The following is a 19,869-nucleotide window of genomic DNA, read 5'->3' as shown; positions in this document are numbered from 1 at the left end:
ATATATTCATGCATACAATTATTGCCTGTGATCAACATAGATAATATAGAACATTTTATAAGTCTGCACTTGATGTGGGAGTCGAAAATGAAAATGTAGACCCAGCATTTTAGTTCAGTAAAATATTAGGTGTTGGAAAATTTTTTGCTGTGGTGTGCTCTCATTTTCTCCTTTCTAGTGTTTTTAGTGACCTTTTTATTTTGTTAATGACAAAATGTGACCTTTATTTCGTGGACTTATGGTAAAGTGCTTTTGAAAATCAACGCTTAACTAAAGTTTCCCCATATGCTACCTACAAGATAAATTAGGTCCTTGGCAGAGGCCTTAAAAGAAAAGTTAAGCTTGACATGCTCGAGATCACTGTGTTGGCTTTTTTGTTGTTGTTTTTTTCTCATGTCATCACTTGACATCAATGCTGTTGCACCCCCAGGGCAGTGCTACCCACCGAAGTGTCTTTAGGCCATTCCCAAAGGGGGAACATTACCATGTCCTTATGCTCAGTAGAATTGTAAATGGGCTGATTTATCAATGTCATGCTCATAACTGTGCCTGAACTGCAAACAGGAAACTGCTGCTTTTTATTTCCTAATCCTTACTATTGTCATTTTCCCTCTACTTCTTTCGTATGTTTGTCACTCTCTTGTGACCTGCCATTTCCAGGGTGCCTTGATAGTCGAAGCTGACTTTGTGCTGTTGAAGCTAGAGAGATGAGCAGAGTAAGCATGATTACCTGTATGGACTTCTCTGTTGACATCCACCCCTTGCCGCTCATATGACCTTTTGCAGTTGCGAGCGCCGTTAAAAACTCTATTAAAACTAAAAATGCTGGTGTAGGTAGGTCTTTACTCACCGGAGTTTTCTACTCCACTGGCCATGTAGTACAGTCGGGTCAGGAGGTGTTTTTCATGTGAGCACTTCGCAGGTCCATGCGAAGCCATGGTCATGTCATGTCAGCTACTATGTTGTGAGTTAATTGAGTGTTCGGAGAGTCACTATACTGGTGCCTTTCTTTTCAGACTGACCACTTTGTTAGATGTGACGAGAGCTATAGAATTTTTGGCCTACCTTGGGTACAACTATCAGCATGATTCACAACTTTCTGCAATACATGGTAAGCACAAGTTCTTTTCCATGATACATGTGAATGAAACATAGCTGCCACTTTCCTGCTAAATAGCGGAAACTCCGCTACATCTAGCGTTTCCCTCAACTTTCCTCCTTCCTCCGCTGGACCGCTCTTGGTCGCAAATTTCATACTTTTTTTTTTTTTCCACGCGGAAAACACCGAACCAGGAGAGAGACGAAAACGCGGTTCGCGCATGTCCGCCGTAGCTTTCTACTTCCGTTCTTCTAGGCCCAGCGCTAGTTTCACATTGTTTATTGTTGTGGAGCAACACAGTGTCGATCGGGCATCGGGACGTTAGCGCGCCGAGTTGTCATTGAAATTGGCGGAAATTCGAGAGAAATTGATTCAGAATGCAAAAATAAAAGGAACTGGAATGAGAAAGAAGCAGCCGGTGTGCGACTTGAACAGTTCATTAGAAAATTGAACTAGATCTAGATCTAGCCGTTTTTTGCGAAAGAAATCGCGGCCCACGGCACTCCTGTGCCTGTGCAATTGCGGTCCCGTTTGTTTACATGACGGCTATTGTGGCTGCTACGGAAGTGAATCTAGATCTAGATCTAGAAAATCTATCTCTAGATATAATCTAGATCTACACATATTTAGATATATCTAGATCTAGATTAGATAGCCTAGGCTATAATTTTAATTCAGTTTATCTCTAAATAAGAAACACACTACAGGGGCACTAAGTGCAAACGGGACCGCAATTGTACAGGAGTGCCTGTGTATCCTTGATCCGATACTGCTCTACGTCTATGTATGTACACGTTTAAAGTGAAAGAAATCTTTTTATGAGACACCAGCTGGCAAAAAACACTAGATTTTTAGTCACCAAGTCCAAACTGTGTCAAATTGACTCGAATGCTTGTTAGTCAACTTACTGCCTTTATGTTGTTGTTTTTTTTGTTTGTTTTTTTTTCAAATACATTTTAATTCAGTTGCCTATGGTTAACAATATGACAGCTTTCCCTTCCAAAACCGTAGGCTAGATTTTCCAGTATATATTGCCTCTGGATCTCACTGGTTTCGGAGAGCGCGCGTACGCCTTCGCGTGAATTTCCTCCTTTTTATAAATTTCTGAGTGGCAGCTATGATGAAAGAGTTTTAGCCCCTAGTAGGTAGCTTGGCTGGGGGTTTTTTTATACTCAGGAGGACGGAAGTGGTAAATTAATATATAAATACGTATGGATGTTAATATATTGTAATCAATGTACTTTTTGTTTCTTATATTTACACTTCGATTAAATGTACCAGGCTGTGATTGAATATTCTTTTAGGCTTATATCTTGACAAAGTATAACAGAAAGTGTTAACTTATGAATCATAAACAAATGAGAAAACAGTCGTTTTATATTACAGGAAATTCCAGCTCCATTTTAGAATTTTGGTATGATTTAAGCTCTTAACTGAAATTTGTAAAGCCCATTTCTTTATTGGTATTTTACAACTTGTTAAAATACTTCACACAATTGTGGTCATCGACAAATCACACCAGGTTCAACTGGCGTACTATGCATTGCTTTTTATGAGAATGCCTGTTTGTTTTTTTGTTGAATGTAAATATTCTCCTTCTGCTTCATGAAATGGAATTAATGGTTTGTCTTTTCTTTCTCAGTGACAAGAGAGAAAAAGATAGACTTGGAAAAGAGACAGACAGGCCGTAATGTGTTCAGATGCCATGTTCTTGGTGCTAAATCAGTGGGAAAGGTAATTATAAATAAATAACTTTTATTGTTTGGAATAGTGAAATAGTTCAGGAAGCTGTGTTAATTATGGCAAAGGATTCTGCGTTAGTTCAGAAACTGCCTTTGTGTATAATATTGATGTTTCCAGCTTTATTTACTGTGGAAAGATAGATTTCCCCAGTTCTAAAAAAAACTTGCAGCCACTGAGATAAAAATGTATGTTTGTGGTTGTTGAAAGGGACTGTATAATGTATTTTCAGAAATTGCATTAAATTGCACTTTCAAGTACAAAACTTATTTCCGAACAACTTACTTTTTACATTTTTAAGATAGCTTCAGTACTTGGTGAGATCAGATTGATATTGTTAGGTAGGGTGCAGAAACAAAGTTTTGAGAAAAATGGCTTCAAAGTTTTCCTTAGATCTGGATTTAATTGTTCTTCAAATGAATATAGTTCGATCGCCCAGCCGTGTTGTTTGTCTCTGAAAGCCTTGACAACACAGTTAGTTCTCAATGTGCAACTGAAAAATGCACTTTAAAACAATTACACAGTTTCAAAGTGAAAGTGTCATTAAAACATCTTCAAATCAAATTCACGGTCAAATAGAACAAGAAATTTAGCAAAATGACTGCTTTGGTCATGAAGTGTCTTACGGTATGCGTATGTGCGAAGTCTCCCTTCCTCTACTGTGTCAGTATCTGCAGTGCCCACTGCACACCACAAGAAAGGACACAAGCTGATTTAAATTTTAATATGCTATGTGAAGAGGTTGATTTTTAAGGAGTCTATTTTTAAGAGTGGCTTTGCAGCCTTGCTTTATTCAGGAAGTGTTATTGGGTATGAATGTGGAAAAACCTCCCATCCGTTACTGTTTTGATACATTCATGCACAATTCACAGCTCTAGGAAGGTCACAAGCTGACTTAAATTTTGATGTGCAGTGTGATGGGGTCTGTCTTAATGAATGGGTCGTAGAAACCTTCTGCAATGTAGGCTCTGACACCAAATTCTCTAATGCAGTTGTTGTTGTTACATAAGATGACTTGTGTCGATAAGCATCTTAATAAAAATATTTTTAGCGTGAAATATACTCAAACCTTGTAAATATTGGAAGGTAAATGGCTAAAGAATCAGTTTTATAACTGAAATAACATTTTCATAATAAATTAAACTTTGACCACCTTTATGGCCCTGTAACTGACTTGAGCAAATGTATCTTGTGGTGCCTTTCTCCCACCACGCACACATACAGATTACAGCCTATGAATTATGAAGGAAGGAATTACAAATGTTGTGTGTTTTTCACTCTTTTTTAAAGTAAATGTTTGCATTTTTAATGATTTTGTATATATTTTATTCATAGATGTATTTTTTTTATTAATGACCTTGTGTAATTAATGTGCTTTTGTTTTGTCACAGACTGCCTTCCTTCAAGGTCTTCTCAATAGGAACTTGCGTTATGTTGCCACACTGAATCGTCAGTACCTTTCGAATTTCACAATAAACACAGTGCAAGTGTATGGTCAAGACAAATACTTGATGGTAAGAACATTCTTTATTCCTTTCCCATTGGGAAACTTTGGTGCGTAAAAGTAATGTTATTGTATTAACAGTGTGCTTTTTCAAGTTTGTCATAGAGAGGAAGAAAATGCCTCGATTTTATTACTTTGTTTCCCCAACTTGCACCTGATGGGGATTTTGATGTAATGTTTAAAATGTATCCCAATCAGATCACTCGCCAGCATTTTGTTTTCTTTTTTGTTCTTGTTTTTTGCTTGTGTGTAGGGTTTTTAATTTTTTTCATTTTAGCATAGTGTCCACCAAAACCTTGTCTATGGAATAATCAACAAAGACTGAGTTATATGTTGGCTATACTTTGTAAACTAATAAGCTCTCAGAAGATATTATTTTTTTTAAAATTGGCTTGAAGTTAAGTTATAATGTGTGACTGTCAAGTCAAATAATTCTTTGGACTTACACATTGCATTTTTGTGCAATTAATGTAGACCTTACTTTTAGAAATTCTGTGTGATATTTTTACTTAAAAGATTTCTGAACTGGTGAATCTTTTGCCCATTTGTTTTAAATATGTATTGTCAGAAAATGATTTTTAGTGTGTCGTCCAGACAAGGATTTTTAATGGGTTGCTGTGTATGTGCAGTTTTGTTATAATAGTTGTTTTCATACACCCTAGTACTGGGTATTTTTTCTATCTAAGATGGGTTTTTTTGTTTGTTTGTTTTTCATTTTAGCTCCATGAAGTTGACATGATGATGTGTGATATGCTTACCCCTACTGAGCTTGACTGTGATGTTGCCTGTCTCGTATATGACGTCACAAACCCTCAGAGTTTTGAGTTTTGTGCACGAATGTATCTGGTAAGAAGAAATGTTTGTCAGTTTGGTGGTTGAACAGTGCTTAATTTGTTTATCTTCACAGAATGCAATGTCTGGGTGACACAGACCGCCAGCCCAAAGTTTTTATAATATAGACAAAATTTGAAAATTATGTAATTCATTTTTATTTAAGTGATATACTCAGAATTTCTTTTCTTTTCATGATTCACTGTGACTATACCGAGTCCACCTTTCTGTTTCGTTGTGATCCAGTCTTATAATATGAAAGGTATAAGGGGCAATGAGTCTTGATTAAAGTTTTTAGTGGGATGTTCATGAACTTCGGTTGTTATTGGAGTCTTCAAGGATCTACACCTCCTTGGCTTAGTCGTATCTGAGATGGGAGTCAAATTTAGAAATCTCGCTTTTTATATAGACTTAATAGTGCTATCTGTTATCTCATCCATCCAAAAGGTTGAGAAAGGGAACATTAAAATAACTCGTCTTTAGACTTGTGATCTTGAATGACTAACACTCAATTTAAGTGTCTAACTGCTAGCATTGTTCTCTTTTTTTGTCCTCCACGTTCTAGAAACATTTTATCGACTCAAAGATCCCAACTCTGATCGTCGCGTCCAAAGCTGAGTACCCTGAGGTGAGACAAGACTACGAATTCACACCTGCTCAGTTTTGCAGCCGGTTCAAGCTCCCCCCTCCACAGCGATTCACGTGCATCGACAAAGTGAACCATGACGTCTATGTCAAACTGGCAACCATGGCTGCATATCCGTAAGTTCACAAGTATTGCTTTGCTCAACGTTTGTAAATTTCTCCATTTGATAGAATTGTAAGCCCAGTCAACTATTCATATTTTTGTCCTGCCATATTCCTGCTGGCACATTTTCCCTTTCGTGTGAGTGAAAATTTTCCTACATACCTGTGTTGCATTATAATATTTGCTTACACAACCCTGAAGTGAATGTTAATTTTGTTTAAAACGCACCTTGAAGAGATGTCTTTACAAATAGATGATCTTACAATAATGTAACCTCCAAGTTGAAATCAGCCTGTCCCTGGAGTATTCTTTTTATTACATATCTACAAACTGAATTTTGTTTCTTTCATTTTAGTGAAAGACTTGTGGTTAATAGATTCTCTATTTTTTACAATTGTGCATGTAGCTCTGCTAGTTTCATAATTTTATGCATTGTTCTTATTACACCATAGAATTCTCTTCCATAATGTTTTTCATGTTTTCGGTAAGAGCAAGGTAGGTTACAGTGTTTGAGCCTGTTTGGACTGAGGGAAAATGAGCACATTTTATAAGATAATGGGTGGTTTGTTTTTGTTTTCTGGAAACAAGGTCGTTTTAGATAAAAGTGAGGTAAGCTCTCTTTGATTACTGTAGATTTTTTTCTCCAAAAATTTAATTAATCAAAAGGGTAATGGCAATAAATTTATATAGAAAAAGACCCTCTGGTGTAGTTTGGAGAGAGCAACTTTTGTTTGTTGCGAGTTCTCAGTTTTGTTAATTATCTTGTTAGTTGTTATTTTGGGTGATTCTTTTAAGGTATTGTGTCATTTAAAAGAGGTTGAGACAAATTGCAAAGGATGGGGTGATTTTAAGTACGGTATTGTAAGTTGTCACTGTGATCCTTTATTTCATAGACGTGTTCCGCCATGTTTCGGTCGAGGGTGAAGAATAATTGCTTTCTAGATGCCAGCTGACAAGTTGTCAGAGAAGCTTTGTCCCATGCCGAGCTTTGTTATAAAAAAATATAATATATATATATTATGTATCTATATGAATTGCTCTCTCAAGACTGTATGGACCTTGATTGATGACTGTCTCTGAAAAGCATTTCCTTTAAAGGTTTCTATGGATATAATACTGCACTAGTAAAAAGTTTCACTTATTTGAATATTTATCTTTCATTATTACCTGATGGTTTGTTGCAGGTTTGTTGTTTTTTTGTTTGTTGTTGGGTTTTTTTTTTGGTTTTTTTGGGGGGGTGTCTTTTCTATCCTGATTGGAAATATATGGCGTAGTGGTGAAATCAATCGCTTGTCAAAATAATGAAATCGAAGAAACCGACATTTTTCCACCCGAATGGCAAGTTTTATTTAAATTTGTTTTTTAGCTTAACACTGTCCAAATCTATTTGAAAGAACATTTCTGTGTGGATTTTACAGAAAAATGTTGGTCAAGACACAAAAGAAGTAGTTTTGCATTTTCCAAGGACACTTAAACTTTGGAAGTCGTCAGACTTTGGCCTCCAGTTTCTCGCTAATTTTACCTTTTACCAAGTGACCTCCACCTCCTTCAATGGCAAAAGTATATCGACGTCTTTTCAAGATAGTTGGGTATATTTTTGTCATCAAAAGCAAGAGAAATGAACAATCTTTAAGGGTTATACCAATAACTCCATATGCCCAAAAACTGACGAGCGTCCGATTCCACTGTTGTAACACAAATTGCTGTGCTCTAGAATACACTATAGGTTATCTCTTTACATACTTGAACTAAGCAGTACATGGACTGATCTACAATTATAGCACACTGAGAATTAAATGATCTGAATCGAAAAAGAATTTCCTGTTCAGTAAAAAAATCGTGGCTTGAATTTGTTTTTCTACATCAAAGTGAAAATATTTTTCATTTTCGTCATTTTTTATAAGGTCAACATGACTGTTATTTTAAAATTTGTGGGTTTTTTTACCAAGCTCTATCCAGTTGTATCAGGAAAAAACACGGATGGAAAAAGAAAACAAAAAGTTGTGTATTCCTGTTTGAATTTGGACAGCAATTTTATGCCTTCTTAGTTTTACATGGGTCATATTTATCAGAGTGTCATTTTAAAAGATAATATTAGCAAGTAAGATGTTTTTGTTTGTTTCTTGAATGATAATTTTCGTTAACTTTGTGTGTTGGTGGTTTGTGAACTTCTTTCGTGTTTCTGTTCTAATCTGCGCCCTGGTGAAATGTGGTCATTATGTCCCAATAGCACCATAAACTACAACATCACAACTCATTTGTATGTGATGTCTACATTTCTTATTGCTTACTTGTGTAGTGAATTCTAGAAATCCTTCTTTTGTATTTATGACCACCCCTGGGTGGCACACCTCTTTAAGAATGTGTTGACCTTGCCACACTCGTATATTACTGTCCTGGCAGGAGGAGGAACTACTACCGAGCTTCCACTGTGCAGAACGCAGTTGTTTCTATGTTTTTCTCTCCCTTTGTTGTTATTGCTTCGCGCGCTGAAAACTTCTCACCCTTGTACCTGGGCCCGCCCGGCTTTGTCCCTGTCTCTTTCAGCAACCTAAAGCGTTTGGTCCACATGCTGTTGGTACATCAACGCCCCTTGTGGCTGGAGGAGAGACTAAGGTTCTACAAACATGGAGTTTTTTTTTCCTTTCATCTTCCTACTCTGTTTTGAAATACTTTTTTTTTGTTGTTGTTCGTAATCATGTCTCACTACTAGTAATATCCCAGTATACAATGTAGGCAAAAGTAAAGAATAGACCGCCCGCCCGCCCCTTCCCACCACAGCCCTTGCATGTCCATTAACCACCACATTGTGCATAGGCCTACTTCCTTCCCCTCTAGTTCCCCATGTTCCCTATACTCTTTATAACCCACTCACACACACACACACATCAAACTTGTTTCACATAAATATGCTAGCTTATTTTCATACTCACCAGCTTTCCAATTTTCTATGTAAATGTGAGAATGTATTTGGATAAGCAACAGCTCCACTCCATTCTTCCTGCATAAATTTGCCAACCCTAATGAATATATAATAACAGATCACCGTGTACACAGTAGGTCAATGTCGGGGGATGTTCTTTACTTTTGACCAGATGTACTCTATCCCCTCTTTGGTTCTGCCACCCCACAAGCTCCTTTCTTTCTTCTGTATCGTCTTTTCAACCGTTTGACTCTCCAAGATTTGGTGTCTGCACGATGTTGCTCACAGCTTTTCAGATTCCCACTCTTATATTGTTTAGAAAAACCTGTCAGCTTAAGGTACTGATTTTGTTTCACATTTATGTTCAGTCAAAACACGGTTATAATGAGGCAGTGTAGGATGCTGCAGATCACTGACAAAGTTAACGTTGAAAAATCTTTGAGATACTATAGTTTTAGGTGTTGGTCTTTCTTTTCAGCATTCCTACAACTTATTTTTTTTTTAGTAAGAACGTATTTTCTTGGAGATGTTTGTTTAATCAATTTAGAGCAATAGTGGTTATAGAGGTTTTACCTGTGAACTTTAGGACATAATTTTGTTTCAGTAAATATTATGTCACTGGAACTGAAATTCTGATATAAATATGTTACTTTTTCAGTAAAAAGGTATGGTTTCTAAAGTAGCTAGGTATGTTAGATTAATACATTAAAAAGATCATGTTAGTTTTTAAGTTAAAAGCTAAAAAATCTGAAAAGCTGAATGTTGTGTTAACGCCAGTGCTGGCTGTATGCATAAAATAAAGTGTTGTAGGCTTCTAATTCTAAGGCTGATGTTTTGTTCTGGTGTGCTTTGGTGCCCCCGCTCTTCTTTTCTTTCTCTCTTTCATCTCTGACCCTGGAGCTCCACACTCAAATGCTGCCTTTGTTCACCCAACGCTCTCGAGCTTGTGCATGGTTTATTTTTACCCTTGCTATGTTTACTTGGTTTATGTCACAGACTTTGGGGAAATTGTTAGGAGAAGGTCAGTTGAGATGGTTTGGACTTAAATTACAAACACAACCTCCCTCACCTCTTCTGATATATGGTGACAGTGGTTGAAGATCATGGACTCTAGTCACCTGTACAGTGTAAAAAGGAAGAGGCCACTTTGCTTTGAATTTGTAACTTCCACTTGTTTCTGCATGGCTGAAATTTTTGTCTTCTTTGGATTTCCATAAAGAATTCCTCTGCTTTGGCCATCTTCAATGGTCCCACCCCGACTCATATTCATAATCACAATTCTGGTGGAGAAGAGGAAAAGGTTAAGCACAAAATAAAAATTAGATACCCATTAAAAAAGAAATAGATCTAGATGTCATTATATCTGATTAGAATAGATCAGTCTGTAGTGTAAATGGATTGAATGCATTTGACTGGAAAATGATAAAGTACAAATGAAAAAATGGGAAGTAAGGGGTGTAAACAATAGCAGAGGAAGGCATTTGATGAGCTGAAAGTGAAAGATTAGTAATACCATGGCAACTTCAATCCTTTTTCCCAGCTCTATGGGACATGTTTCAATCTTAAGTCTCCATCTTCATCTCTGACTGGCTGCCCATTATGATTTGTTTATAGGGGAAAACGTGTCTTTATGTTTTTACAGGTCCATTATCTAGCATTCACAGATTGAGTCTCTTATGTCTTTTTTTCTTTCATGTTATAATCCTTTACATGGTATCAAGCAGTTTGGCTGTATTGCCTATTTGTCAAAGGGCTTGCTTTGTAAGGCTTACGTTTTGTGAATATGCATGCTGTTTAAGTTTATTACCACCTGACACAAGCGCAGAATTTTGTCATCAATGCAAACAATGTTGCACAGTTATACAGGCAAAAATTCAAGACGTCCATTCCCACACATACACCTGCCCAAACACACACACACACACACACACACACACACACACCACTCACACATACACAAACCCACACGAGCACATACACGACCACACACACACATCATGGTCTAACAAAGAATAATTACCCTTGTTTTTAAATCCTGTTTTTGTACTTGTACAAACATTTTACTTTTCTCCTGACGTGATGTAATTTCTAAGGTGTGGGTCTTACTTACGCAGCATTTCCGATTGAATTCATAGACTTGTCTCAAAGTGTTGGGTTGTTGGTTTTTTTAAGTTAAGAGAGAACCTGTCTGTATTTTGTTACATTACTTTGAATTGTGGTTGAACTGCATGGATATCAAGTTTCAAAACTCTGACCCCAAGTTACAGTCTTTGGTCTGGGTTCCTTGGTCTGTGCCTGAACACTACACTCTATTATAATATATACCTTTGTGCTTCATTGTTCTTTTTAACCTGCACTATGAATAATAAATAACATTGTGTATGCAGGGTTCCCACTCAACAGGGAAAATGGGGGAAAAGCCATGAATTTCATTATCAGATTTCCCGGTCGGGAAAACACTAAAAATGAATGAAAACAAAAATATACGTGAAAAAGCCGGGAAATCAAAGAGCTGCCAGCAAATATGAATTTGGCGAAATCGTTTTTTAAAAAATTCAATTTTACAAAAATACAATTTTATTGTAACACCCCACCTCTGATTCCAATTTAAAGCAATGTATTTGCTGTTCGGCTCTCCCAACCCATCCCCTCCTTCCCAGCGTATACAGTTAGGAAAAGTCAGATCCCGACAGTCTACGTCACTATGTTACATTCAACTAATTTTAACACCCTTTGTGCACTGAACCCTTGTAGTCACTCAGGGACACTTTGCCCTTAGAGAAACATTAGCCTAGCTTGGAGAAAGGTCAACATTAGTTTGTGGCAAGGTGTTCAAAAATTCTCCGGCCTATGTGTTTGTGGGCGACGGCTTAGGCAAATGGGAGAGTGAAAACAAAAAAAACCCTGGATGTGCGGCATTTTGTGGAGTGATGTACACTTTAATAATTAAGATCAAAGGCTTGTGACATGTCCTGTAGGTTTCTTTTGTTTTTACAAGAGTCAAGCCAGCAGCCAATAAAATAACTCTTATCCTTTTGACCCTTGTCCTTGATACCGACATCCCAAGGAAAGGGACTATCCATGGCCAAATTACGATTTTTGCTGTGCTTTTTTCTCTTCAATTTTGCTTTATAGCTGTCATTTATTTTATTTTTTTCTTATCACTTTGAAAATGGTTGCAAAATTCAGGAGGAAACTGGGAAATTTGTTCCCCCTGATGAATGGGAACCCTGTTTTTATGAGGCAGTGTGGTGAAATCAGGTGCTCGTCAAAGTAATGAAATCAAAGAAATCTGCATTTTTCCACCCACAGGGCATTCTTCAAAAGATTTTTTTGGTGGGGCGGCTCAACACCTGTTGTGTCCATTTAAAAACACATTTTTGTGTGAATTTTACTGAAAAGCGTTAAAAAATGTAAATTTACAGTTTCCAAGTACTCCCAATCTCTGGAAATCGTCAAATTTTGGTGCCCCCCCTCTCTGACCATGTAAAAAATCTCTACTTCTATTCAAGATGAGTGGGAGTTTTTTTCATCTAAATTAAGACAAATAAACAAGCTGTATTATGATACCAATACATCAATATTCCAAAAACTAGACGAGCACCTGATTCCACCAAGACTCAACACATTACAGCACTGTTATGCATCATGCATCTGATCAAAGTAAATATGAGTTTTCATACCCTAAATATTTAGATTGTAGTAGGTACCAGTGTGCCGAGAATTAAATTGTTTTTCTACTTGTTAATCATACTTTCTCAATAGACTTGCTTGTAGTACAAGCATGCTGAAATTTTGTATGATTTTTTTTTCTAAATTCATTTGGCTAATTTTAGCTGGTTTTATGTGAGACTATACACCGGTTTGGTCATTTAGGAACAGGCCGCCCTCCACCCCCTACATAAAAACATATTTTTTAGGGACCCACACCCTTGAGCTTTGGTGGGTATAAGTCAACCCTGTTGAAAATGTCTTTGGTCAGTTCGAGCTTACATGTAAAGCATGTAACACATTTCCCTAGGGTGAAAGTTATCATGGGCGCTATGGGTGAACATGTTCGAAGCAACTAACATATAAATGCTATGGAAATTATCTAAGGCAGATACCCATTGTTAAGGTGAAAAGTGGTTGCAAAGACTTTCCCTGCCAACTTGATGATGATGATGATGATTAAACAGCGCAGTGTCAGTATAATGTAATAAAAACCCGGGGGGAAAGGGGAGACGGGCCGTTTGTACTCGTAGATATTAGACCAGGTTCGACTGTAGTGACTTGTGACCAGTCTCAATTGTGTCAAACAAGAAAGTGTTCTTTTTCTTTTTCTTTGCTTGTTAGAGTGAAGGGAAAATCTGGTTATTAAGCTTTCATTAACCACGTCATTTTTGGGGGTAAGAAAACACAAGAGCACCCTAATCAAATTGTACTTTTATTAATCTCTTGTTTTTCTTAACTGAAATAACAAGGCGTTGTAGGCTACTGTTTGCTTTGCTGCTCGAAAATTCTTAATTTTTCTTACAGCACCAGTCTCCCTGACTTTCTTCTCTGATACTGTGAAATGTCAAAAATTGTCATTACATTATATGTACAAAGATCAGAGTGTTTATTCTCTCTCTTTCTCTCTCTCTCTCTGTCTCTCTCTCTCTCTCTCTGTCTCTCTCTCTCTCTCTCTCTCTCTCTCTCTCTCTCTCTCTCTCTCTCTCTTTCTCCCAGTCTGTCTGTCTCTCTCTGTCTCTCTGTCTGTTTGTCTCTCTGTCTTTGTCTCTCTCTCTCTCTCTTTCACGCGCGCGCACACCCACACACACACATACACATACGCACGCACACACACACACACACACACACACACACACTCAGAGATATATGTGTTACTTTATGGATCCCAGTTTGCTGTAAGCTGCACATGTAGTGGTCTGTGTTGTCCGGTGTCATTGTTGTGCAATTTTGTGTCCATCTGCCCCTTTTGATTCAATTTGTGTTCTCACTTTTTCATTATAATTTCTCATGGAAGGTGTACCAAACATTCTCTCTAGCATGGATTCTTGGCATGTTTTGAGATACAGAGAGGATTTCCCCATTTTTATTTTCCAAGCTGTGCTTAACATTTTGCTACCTCAGAATTACAATGCTCTATCTGCACAGTACCTAGTTTTGAGAAATTTGACGTCAAAGATTTTGAGTTTCACTTCATGTCACGATTTTTTGGATGCAATTCTTTGAATATCTTGATACCGACTCCGAATAATCTTACTATTCTGATAGAGCAGAAAAGATATTTGTTTCTGACCTCATAGTCATAGTCTTATTAACTCAAAATGGCCAAAAATGTAATTCTGAGGAAGCGATTTGCTTCAGTGTGTACCTTAAATTTTTTAATTTTTTCAAAACCAACAACCTCGCATTTAGATTCATACACATATAGTAGTCTTGACACATTGCCCATAGTGCTTGTTCACAATGATTCTCCTTATACATAGAAATGTCTCCTCCATTTTTGGGTAAAGACGTGACGACTCTGAAACTGAAAAGAGTGTGTTACTACATGTACTGGCACAATTGAAATTTTGATTCTTCAGCACATTCTGTTTTTACTCACTTCTTTTGTGACAGATTTATTTCATTCTGCACTTGAAAGTTGACAGGGCTCAGACCTAAATAAAATTTTTCTAGTCTTAATTATTACTCCCACACTCAATACTGTTTTTGAGAAAACAGAATAAAAGGTTTTATGTTTTGTTTGCCACTCACAGAAAGGTTTCTCTTCTGTTCTTTAGTATTGATTTTTATCATTTGTTTTTATTATTATCTGAAAAATATTGTTGTATTTCTGATTAGTATTAGAAATGTCTTTAAGTCAATGAATTTACTGTTTTCTTTTTCCTTTATTTTTGAAGGCACATGCGTGGATTGTTCCAGAAAGGCGGACGACCTTACGTGCAGGCTAGTGTCGGCGTGGCAGTGGCAGCTCTCCTTGGTTTTGCCCTCTACAAGGTCGTCTCATCCTCTTCCTCATCATCGAGCATTAGGAGATAAAGATTTACTGTTATTGGAATACAATATTAAGGGATGGGCATTTTGAATTTATCCTGACCTTACGTTTCAACCCCCTCCCCCCGCCCGAATAAAACAAAAGTTCCTGAAATTTTGTTTCGTAGGTCAGTATGATAAGTTCAGTCTCATATCATTTCTGATCCTGTAGTAAAAGCTCAGGATTTTTCTTTCCCTCAAGGAATGGTGCCCATCTCTGAATGTATTTTTACGTATGTAGGTTGTTGTAGGATCTCTGACGACACCTCCTTCCTTTCCTCATGCATTTCTGACAATGTGTTGACTAATGACTGATACACTTTGTTGTCTGTCCTCCCGCACGAGGTGCCAAGCATAGGTTTCAGAAAACTACTCTGGTATTATTATTATTATTTCTTCAAGTGTTAGTCATAATATTTATTTATGCAACAGGGAGAGTGTGAATGCTGCCACATGTTGTGCTCCTTTGGAGGGTTCTGTGGATGCATGTCAGTGTGGGGAAGATTCTGTTTTGAGAATGATTTTGTTTGATAGAACAGATTTGCCAGTGTTATCTGTGCACTGGTTAGTTGAATGATTGTTACATTTTAGATGAAGTGTGATGTGAAAGGCAAAATGACTTGTTCCTTCCTGTGCAAGTACAGATATTTATATATATACTTATGTATGAGTGTACAATAATGCAAGGATGTTTACATACTTGCAGCATGCACTGCCTTTGAGTTGCATTGTTTTACACTAGTTGTAGAAACTTGTTGTGGATGATCGGAGGAGGGTGCTGGAAAGAGCTACACTTTCTTTCCTTTTTTTTTTTTTTTTTTTTTTGGTCCCTATGTTTATTTGTTTGTGAAAGCACAAAAATCTGACCATCTTGATGATGTCAGAATGTTTATTTGTAATTTATGGCATGATTCAGCTCCTGCGGATTTACTCTTTATTGGCTTCCTGTCTGGCTTGCTCTATGACACCCCCCCCCCCCCCCCCCCCCCAAGAGTTTTGTGTCCCGTAGTACAATGGGGTTGATGTTCATATTTGATTTTGCCACAACTGTCAACACTGTATCTCTATATTCTTATGCTTTCTTCCGTCTTTCAGCACCCATGTACACTTGTCCTTTCATGCAACACAAGTTGATTATTTCAGGAGTAAGGTGTGACTAAATAAAAAAGATACCTTCAAAGCAATATGACCTCCAGAGAAGGGAGGGAGGAAGTGGTTTCAATCAAAGCTCAACATTTTCTTCCTTCCATTACTCTTGTCAGAGCCATAGGATTCTTTTAATCCAGTAAAGTAGTGAGTGTGTCTACTGTGTGCATTTATGCTGGTCAGCTGAACATTTGAGAGGTCCTGTAAGGTGCAAGGTAGACTCTGGTATGATGCCCATGAAATGTCTTTTAGTTTGTTAGAGTCAGAAGTAAAGTTCAAACTCAGGTGTCTTTTTGCGTAAATTTGATGATGTGATTTGTTCTGTTGTTACAAGTGTCTGTGCATGCCTGGGTTGGGTTGGTTTTGTGGGTTTTTTAAGCTTTTCTTTTTTTTTTTGACCCATGTGCACAAGGTATGTATTAAAAATTTCATTAGGAAGGGGCAGTAATGCCTTCAAAGAGTTCAGAGATGATTGACATAGTTGTGGTGCTGCAGACTGCCGTGCCATTTGTATGAACAAGGTATAGGAACTTTTTTAATCGACAAGTGAACATAGGGAAGTTATCCAGCGATGCTCTGTGAAGGATGTGGTATATAATAAACTAATGATAGGCCTATATATCTTCTCATTCACTTCAATATTAAAAAAGTACTTTTGTGAGTGGTTGGCGGGTGCTCTGGTGTGGTTTGCTCCTTCTTTCCTATCAAACATCTGTCATCCTTATCTTCCCTCCTTCTTTTTTGTGTTTGTTACTCTCTTTAGACCTGCATGTTTGCCGACAATCGTCTGAAATCCGACAATCGCGACGCAACCCGCGAGGCGGCCGATGCTATCGCTAGGCCCACTTGTATCAGTCAATGTGTGAAGTGCGAGGCCTGGCTGACTGCCAGTGTCCCCCTTTTCTCCCGTCGGCTTTTCGGCACTTTCATTTTCGTGCCGACCACCGACTGCCGACGTCGGCGTTTCCGACATAATTGTCGGAACCTGAGTAGAAATGCGAATACGAAAAAGGACGACGACCTAAATTATCTACTTTCAGTTTCGTGCTCGAGCAGCCATTTTGAATTTCGTTTTGTTGACAAATTCAATTGTTCAGATCGTTTGGATTCATTCCAGTCCGACTCACTTAGATAATAGAATCTTGATCTAGATATATATAGATCATTATAGACCTCAATGGAGGATTCATATTCCAATTCTATTTGGTCAAACCCTATCATAGGTTGTGCTGTAATATTAATGTTGGTAAAAAAACATTTCATCAGGTGCGTGAATTATTTATTTATTTAGAATCTAGATATCTAGACCTAGTCTAGACTCAGCTGCGCCCCTCTGTTCGGAATCGGATGCGGATTTCTAGTTCAAGGCCTATTCCTAGATCCTATTCACTTGTTCTACAAGATCTAGATCTAGATCTAGATTTATTTAGTTTACTAGATCTATATGGAGGATTCATATTCCAATTCTAGAATCTATTGTGTTATTGCATCAAACCCTATTATTATAGATCTAGCAATATGTAGATGTAGGCCATTATGCTCATTGTAAGCCTTGTTTGTTTTGGAGTGTGGTTTTTTAATTTTAAAAATGTATTTCATTTTGGATTTTTGCTGGCCTTTTCACATGAGGCTCGTTGCAGGTTCTTTGTTGGGGTAGGCCTAGGGGTAGGGGTAGGGTTAAGTCTCTTCTTTGTTGTGTTTGTTGGGGTGGTCGCTCGTTACTCGGAAGTCCTTCCTTATGACACCCACAAAAGCTCTTTTTGGGTGGGGGGGTTGCTCAAAATTTTCAGACAATCTGGTTGAGGCTCACATGCAGGTCTATCTCTTGTAACGCTTCTAATCTTCGGCACTTATATGACCTTATTGTGTTGCAAGTGAGGTAAAACACTTTAAAAGTCCCCCCCGGGGCAGTGCCACTGACTGTAGTGTCTTTAGGCCATTCCCAAAAGGGGGACATTTCTCGTTCAAGCACAGTAGAATTGTAAATGGGCTGATTCATGTCACGCTCATAACTGTGCCTGATCTACAACAGGGAACTGCTGCTTTTTCTTTCCTAATCCTTACTATTGTAAAATTTCTCTACTTCTTTTGTATGTTTGTCACTCTCTTGTGACCTGCTATTTCCGGGGTGCCTTGGTAGTTGAAGCAGACCTTGTGCTTTTGAAGCTAGAGAGGTGAGCAGAGTAAGTTTGATTCCCTGTAAAGACTTCTCTGTTATCACCCGCCCCTTGGCGCTCAAATGACCTTATGCAGTTGCGAGCGCCGTAAAACCCTCTACTATTACTACTAAAATTTAAAAAAACACTTTAAAAAACAAAAAGAAGTACTTTCTCCTCTATTGAAAAAAAACAAACCCACCCTAATTAACACAGAATGTAACTTCTTTTTCATCATCATTGATTAAAGGTGGCTGCTAAAATCAGAGATTCATCGACAGTAAGTGGAAATGTTTTGTTGACTGGAATATTTTCAAGGGTAAAGACCCTATTTTTCATTGTTCCTACCTTTAGTTTTAATATATTTTCAAAATATATTTGTGAGTTTGTATTTATGGCACTTTGTTATAAGACCTAGGAACTAAAGAGTTGATGCTGGAAGGATCAGCATGCCACATGTTGCTGTTTTCTTCAAGAAATTGCTTGAAGATTTCCTTTTCATAAGTTTCTGTTTTCACATTTGATCCTGTAATTTTCCTGATATTTAAGTTACTACATTTTATCCCTGAATTTAGTGCTCACCTAATTATCACTTCTCTGTGTACTGCAGGTTTCGGTTTTGTTTTCTCCTTTTGCTTTTATAATATTAATATTATCTCAGTTTGTGGAGAAATATGTTTATCTTGCCGTCTGGCGAAAAATTCATTGTTTGTTGTTTTTCTAGTCCATCAAACGGGGAAAAAATGTTGTAGTGAAAGACAAAGAATTGAATGGAAGTTATACATGATATATTCACACGATGAAAATGAAGTGATACAAGTTAAGGAAATGAAAAGTAGTCATTTTTTTAAAGAAGGAATTAAATTTTAAAAATAACACATGCAAGTCAAAGCAATTAGCCCTTTTCATGGCTTAGTTGTTTTGTTTTTGGGGTGGGGTTATTTGGAGGTTTTGTTTTGTCTTTTGTCTTTTGAGAATTTGTTGGTTTAGCCAGTTTTGAGAGTTCTGTTTGTGTTTACTACAAGTTAGTACATGAGTGACTTCATCTCAACAGAATGTAAGGACAAGGGAATTTGTTGCTGGGTCATTTTGAGCCCTTAACAGTTTTGTTTCCGTGAAATGGCCTTTCACACTTTTTGCAGATGTGTATTCTGTGTCTTACTGAAACAGCATTGTTCTTTGTGGGTGTCTGTGAGCATGTACCATGTGCTTGTCATTGCTGGAGAAGTGTCTGTTTAAGTTCAGTTCTGGTTTAAGAAAGAGAAAAGGCTCCGTCAGCTGTACCACAGCTTTGTACATACCATGCTACAACAAAGTCTGTGTTGTTTACAAATATAGTAAACATTCATTTATGCCAGTGTTTGAAAGTAGCAGGAGTCCTGATATTGAATTATCCTTACAGGAAATCATCTTTGATAGCTCTCAGGCACGCCCAGTTGCATACATGTGCATATAAATTAATATATGTAAGAGATATGAGATGTACGAAATGACATTACAGTTTTTCTAGAGGTGTAAAAGATTGCCATCATTTTTAGTTCAAACCATGGTGATGGGTCTAGACTATTTCAAGTAAATTCAAGTGTTTATTATGAGGATTGCTCTGGCACATGAATGTATTTTGTAATTTTAAGTTACTTTTATCCATGTTTGGTATCCTGGAACATGCTTCCCTGTCTGATTTTTTAAATGCTTGTG

The 19,869-nt window shown here is 37.4% G+C and overlaps 1 protein-coding gene across 2 annotated transcripts in view; it reads left to right on the top strand.

The window, feature by feature from the left end:
* LOC101852638 (mitochondrial Rho GTPase 1-A) overlaps nucleotides 1-16,299 on the top strand; it is a 37,503-nt gene extending 21,204 nt beyond the window's left edge. The window contains exons 15-21 of one of the 2 annotated variants that reach the window (XM_005102332.3): nucleotides 1,017-1,111; nucleotides 2,742-2,833; nucleotides 4,231-4,353; nucleotides 5,064-5,189; nucleotides 5,740-5,936; nucleotides 8,470-8,538; nucleotides 14,737-16,299. In XM_005102332.3, the coding sequence (XP_005102389.1) occupies nucleotides 1,017-1,111; nucleotides 2,742-2,833; nucleotides 4,231-4,353; nucleotides 5,064-5,189; nucleotides 5,740-5,936; nucleotides 8,470-8,538; nucleotides 14,737-14,875 (841 nt within the window). In that variant the 3' untranslated portion in view covers nucleotides 14,876-16,299. The remainder of the gene's footprint in view (nucleotides 1-1,016; nucleotides 1,112-2,741; nucleotides 2,834-4,230; nucleotides 4,354-5,063; nucleotides 5,190-5,739; nucleotides 5,937-8,469; nucleotides 8,539-14,736) is intronic. The other variant, XM_035970799.1, reaches the window with a different exon arrangement.
* Nucleotides 16,300-19,869: the final 3,570 nt, after the last annotated feature.

The sequence above is a fragment of the Aplysia californica genome, unplaced genomic scaffold, assembly GCF_000002075.1.
Source record: "Aplysia californica isolate F4 #8 unplaced genomic scaffold, AplCal3.0 scaffold00321, whole genome shotgun sequence".
Taxonomy (NCBI): domain Eukaryota; kingdom Metazoa; phylum Mollusca; class Gastropoda; order Aplysiida; family Aplysiidae; genus Aplysia; species Aplysia californica.
This window is presented reverse-complemented; position numbering and strand designations above follow the sequence as displayed.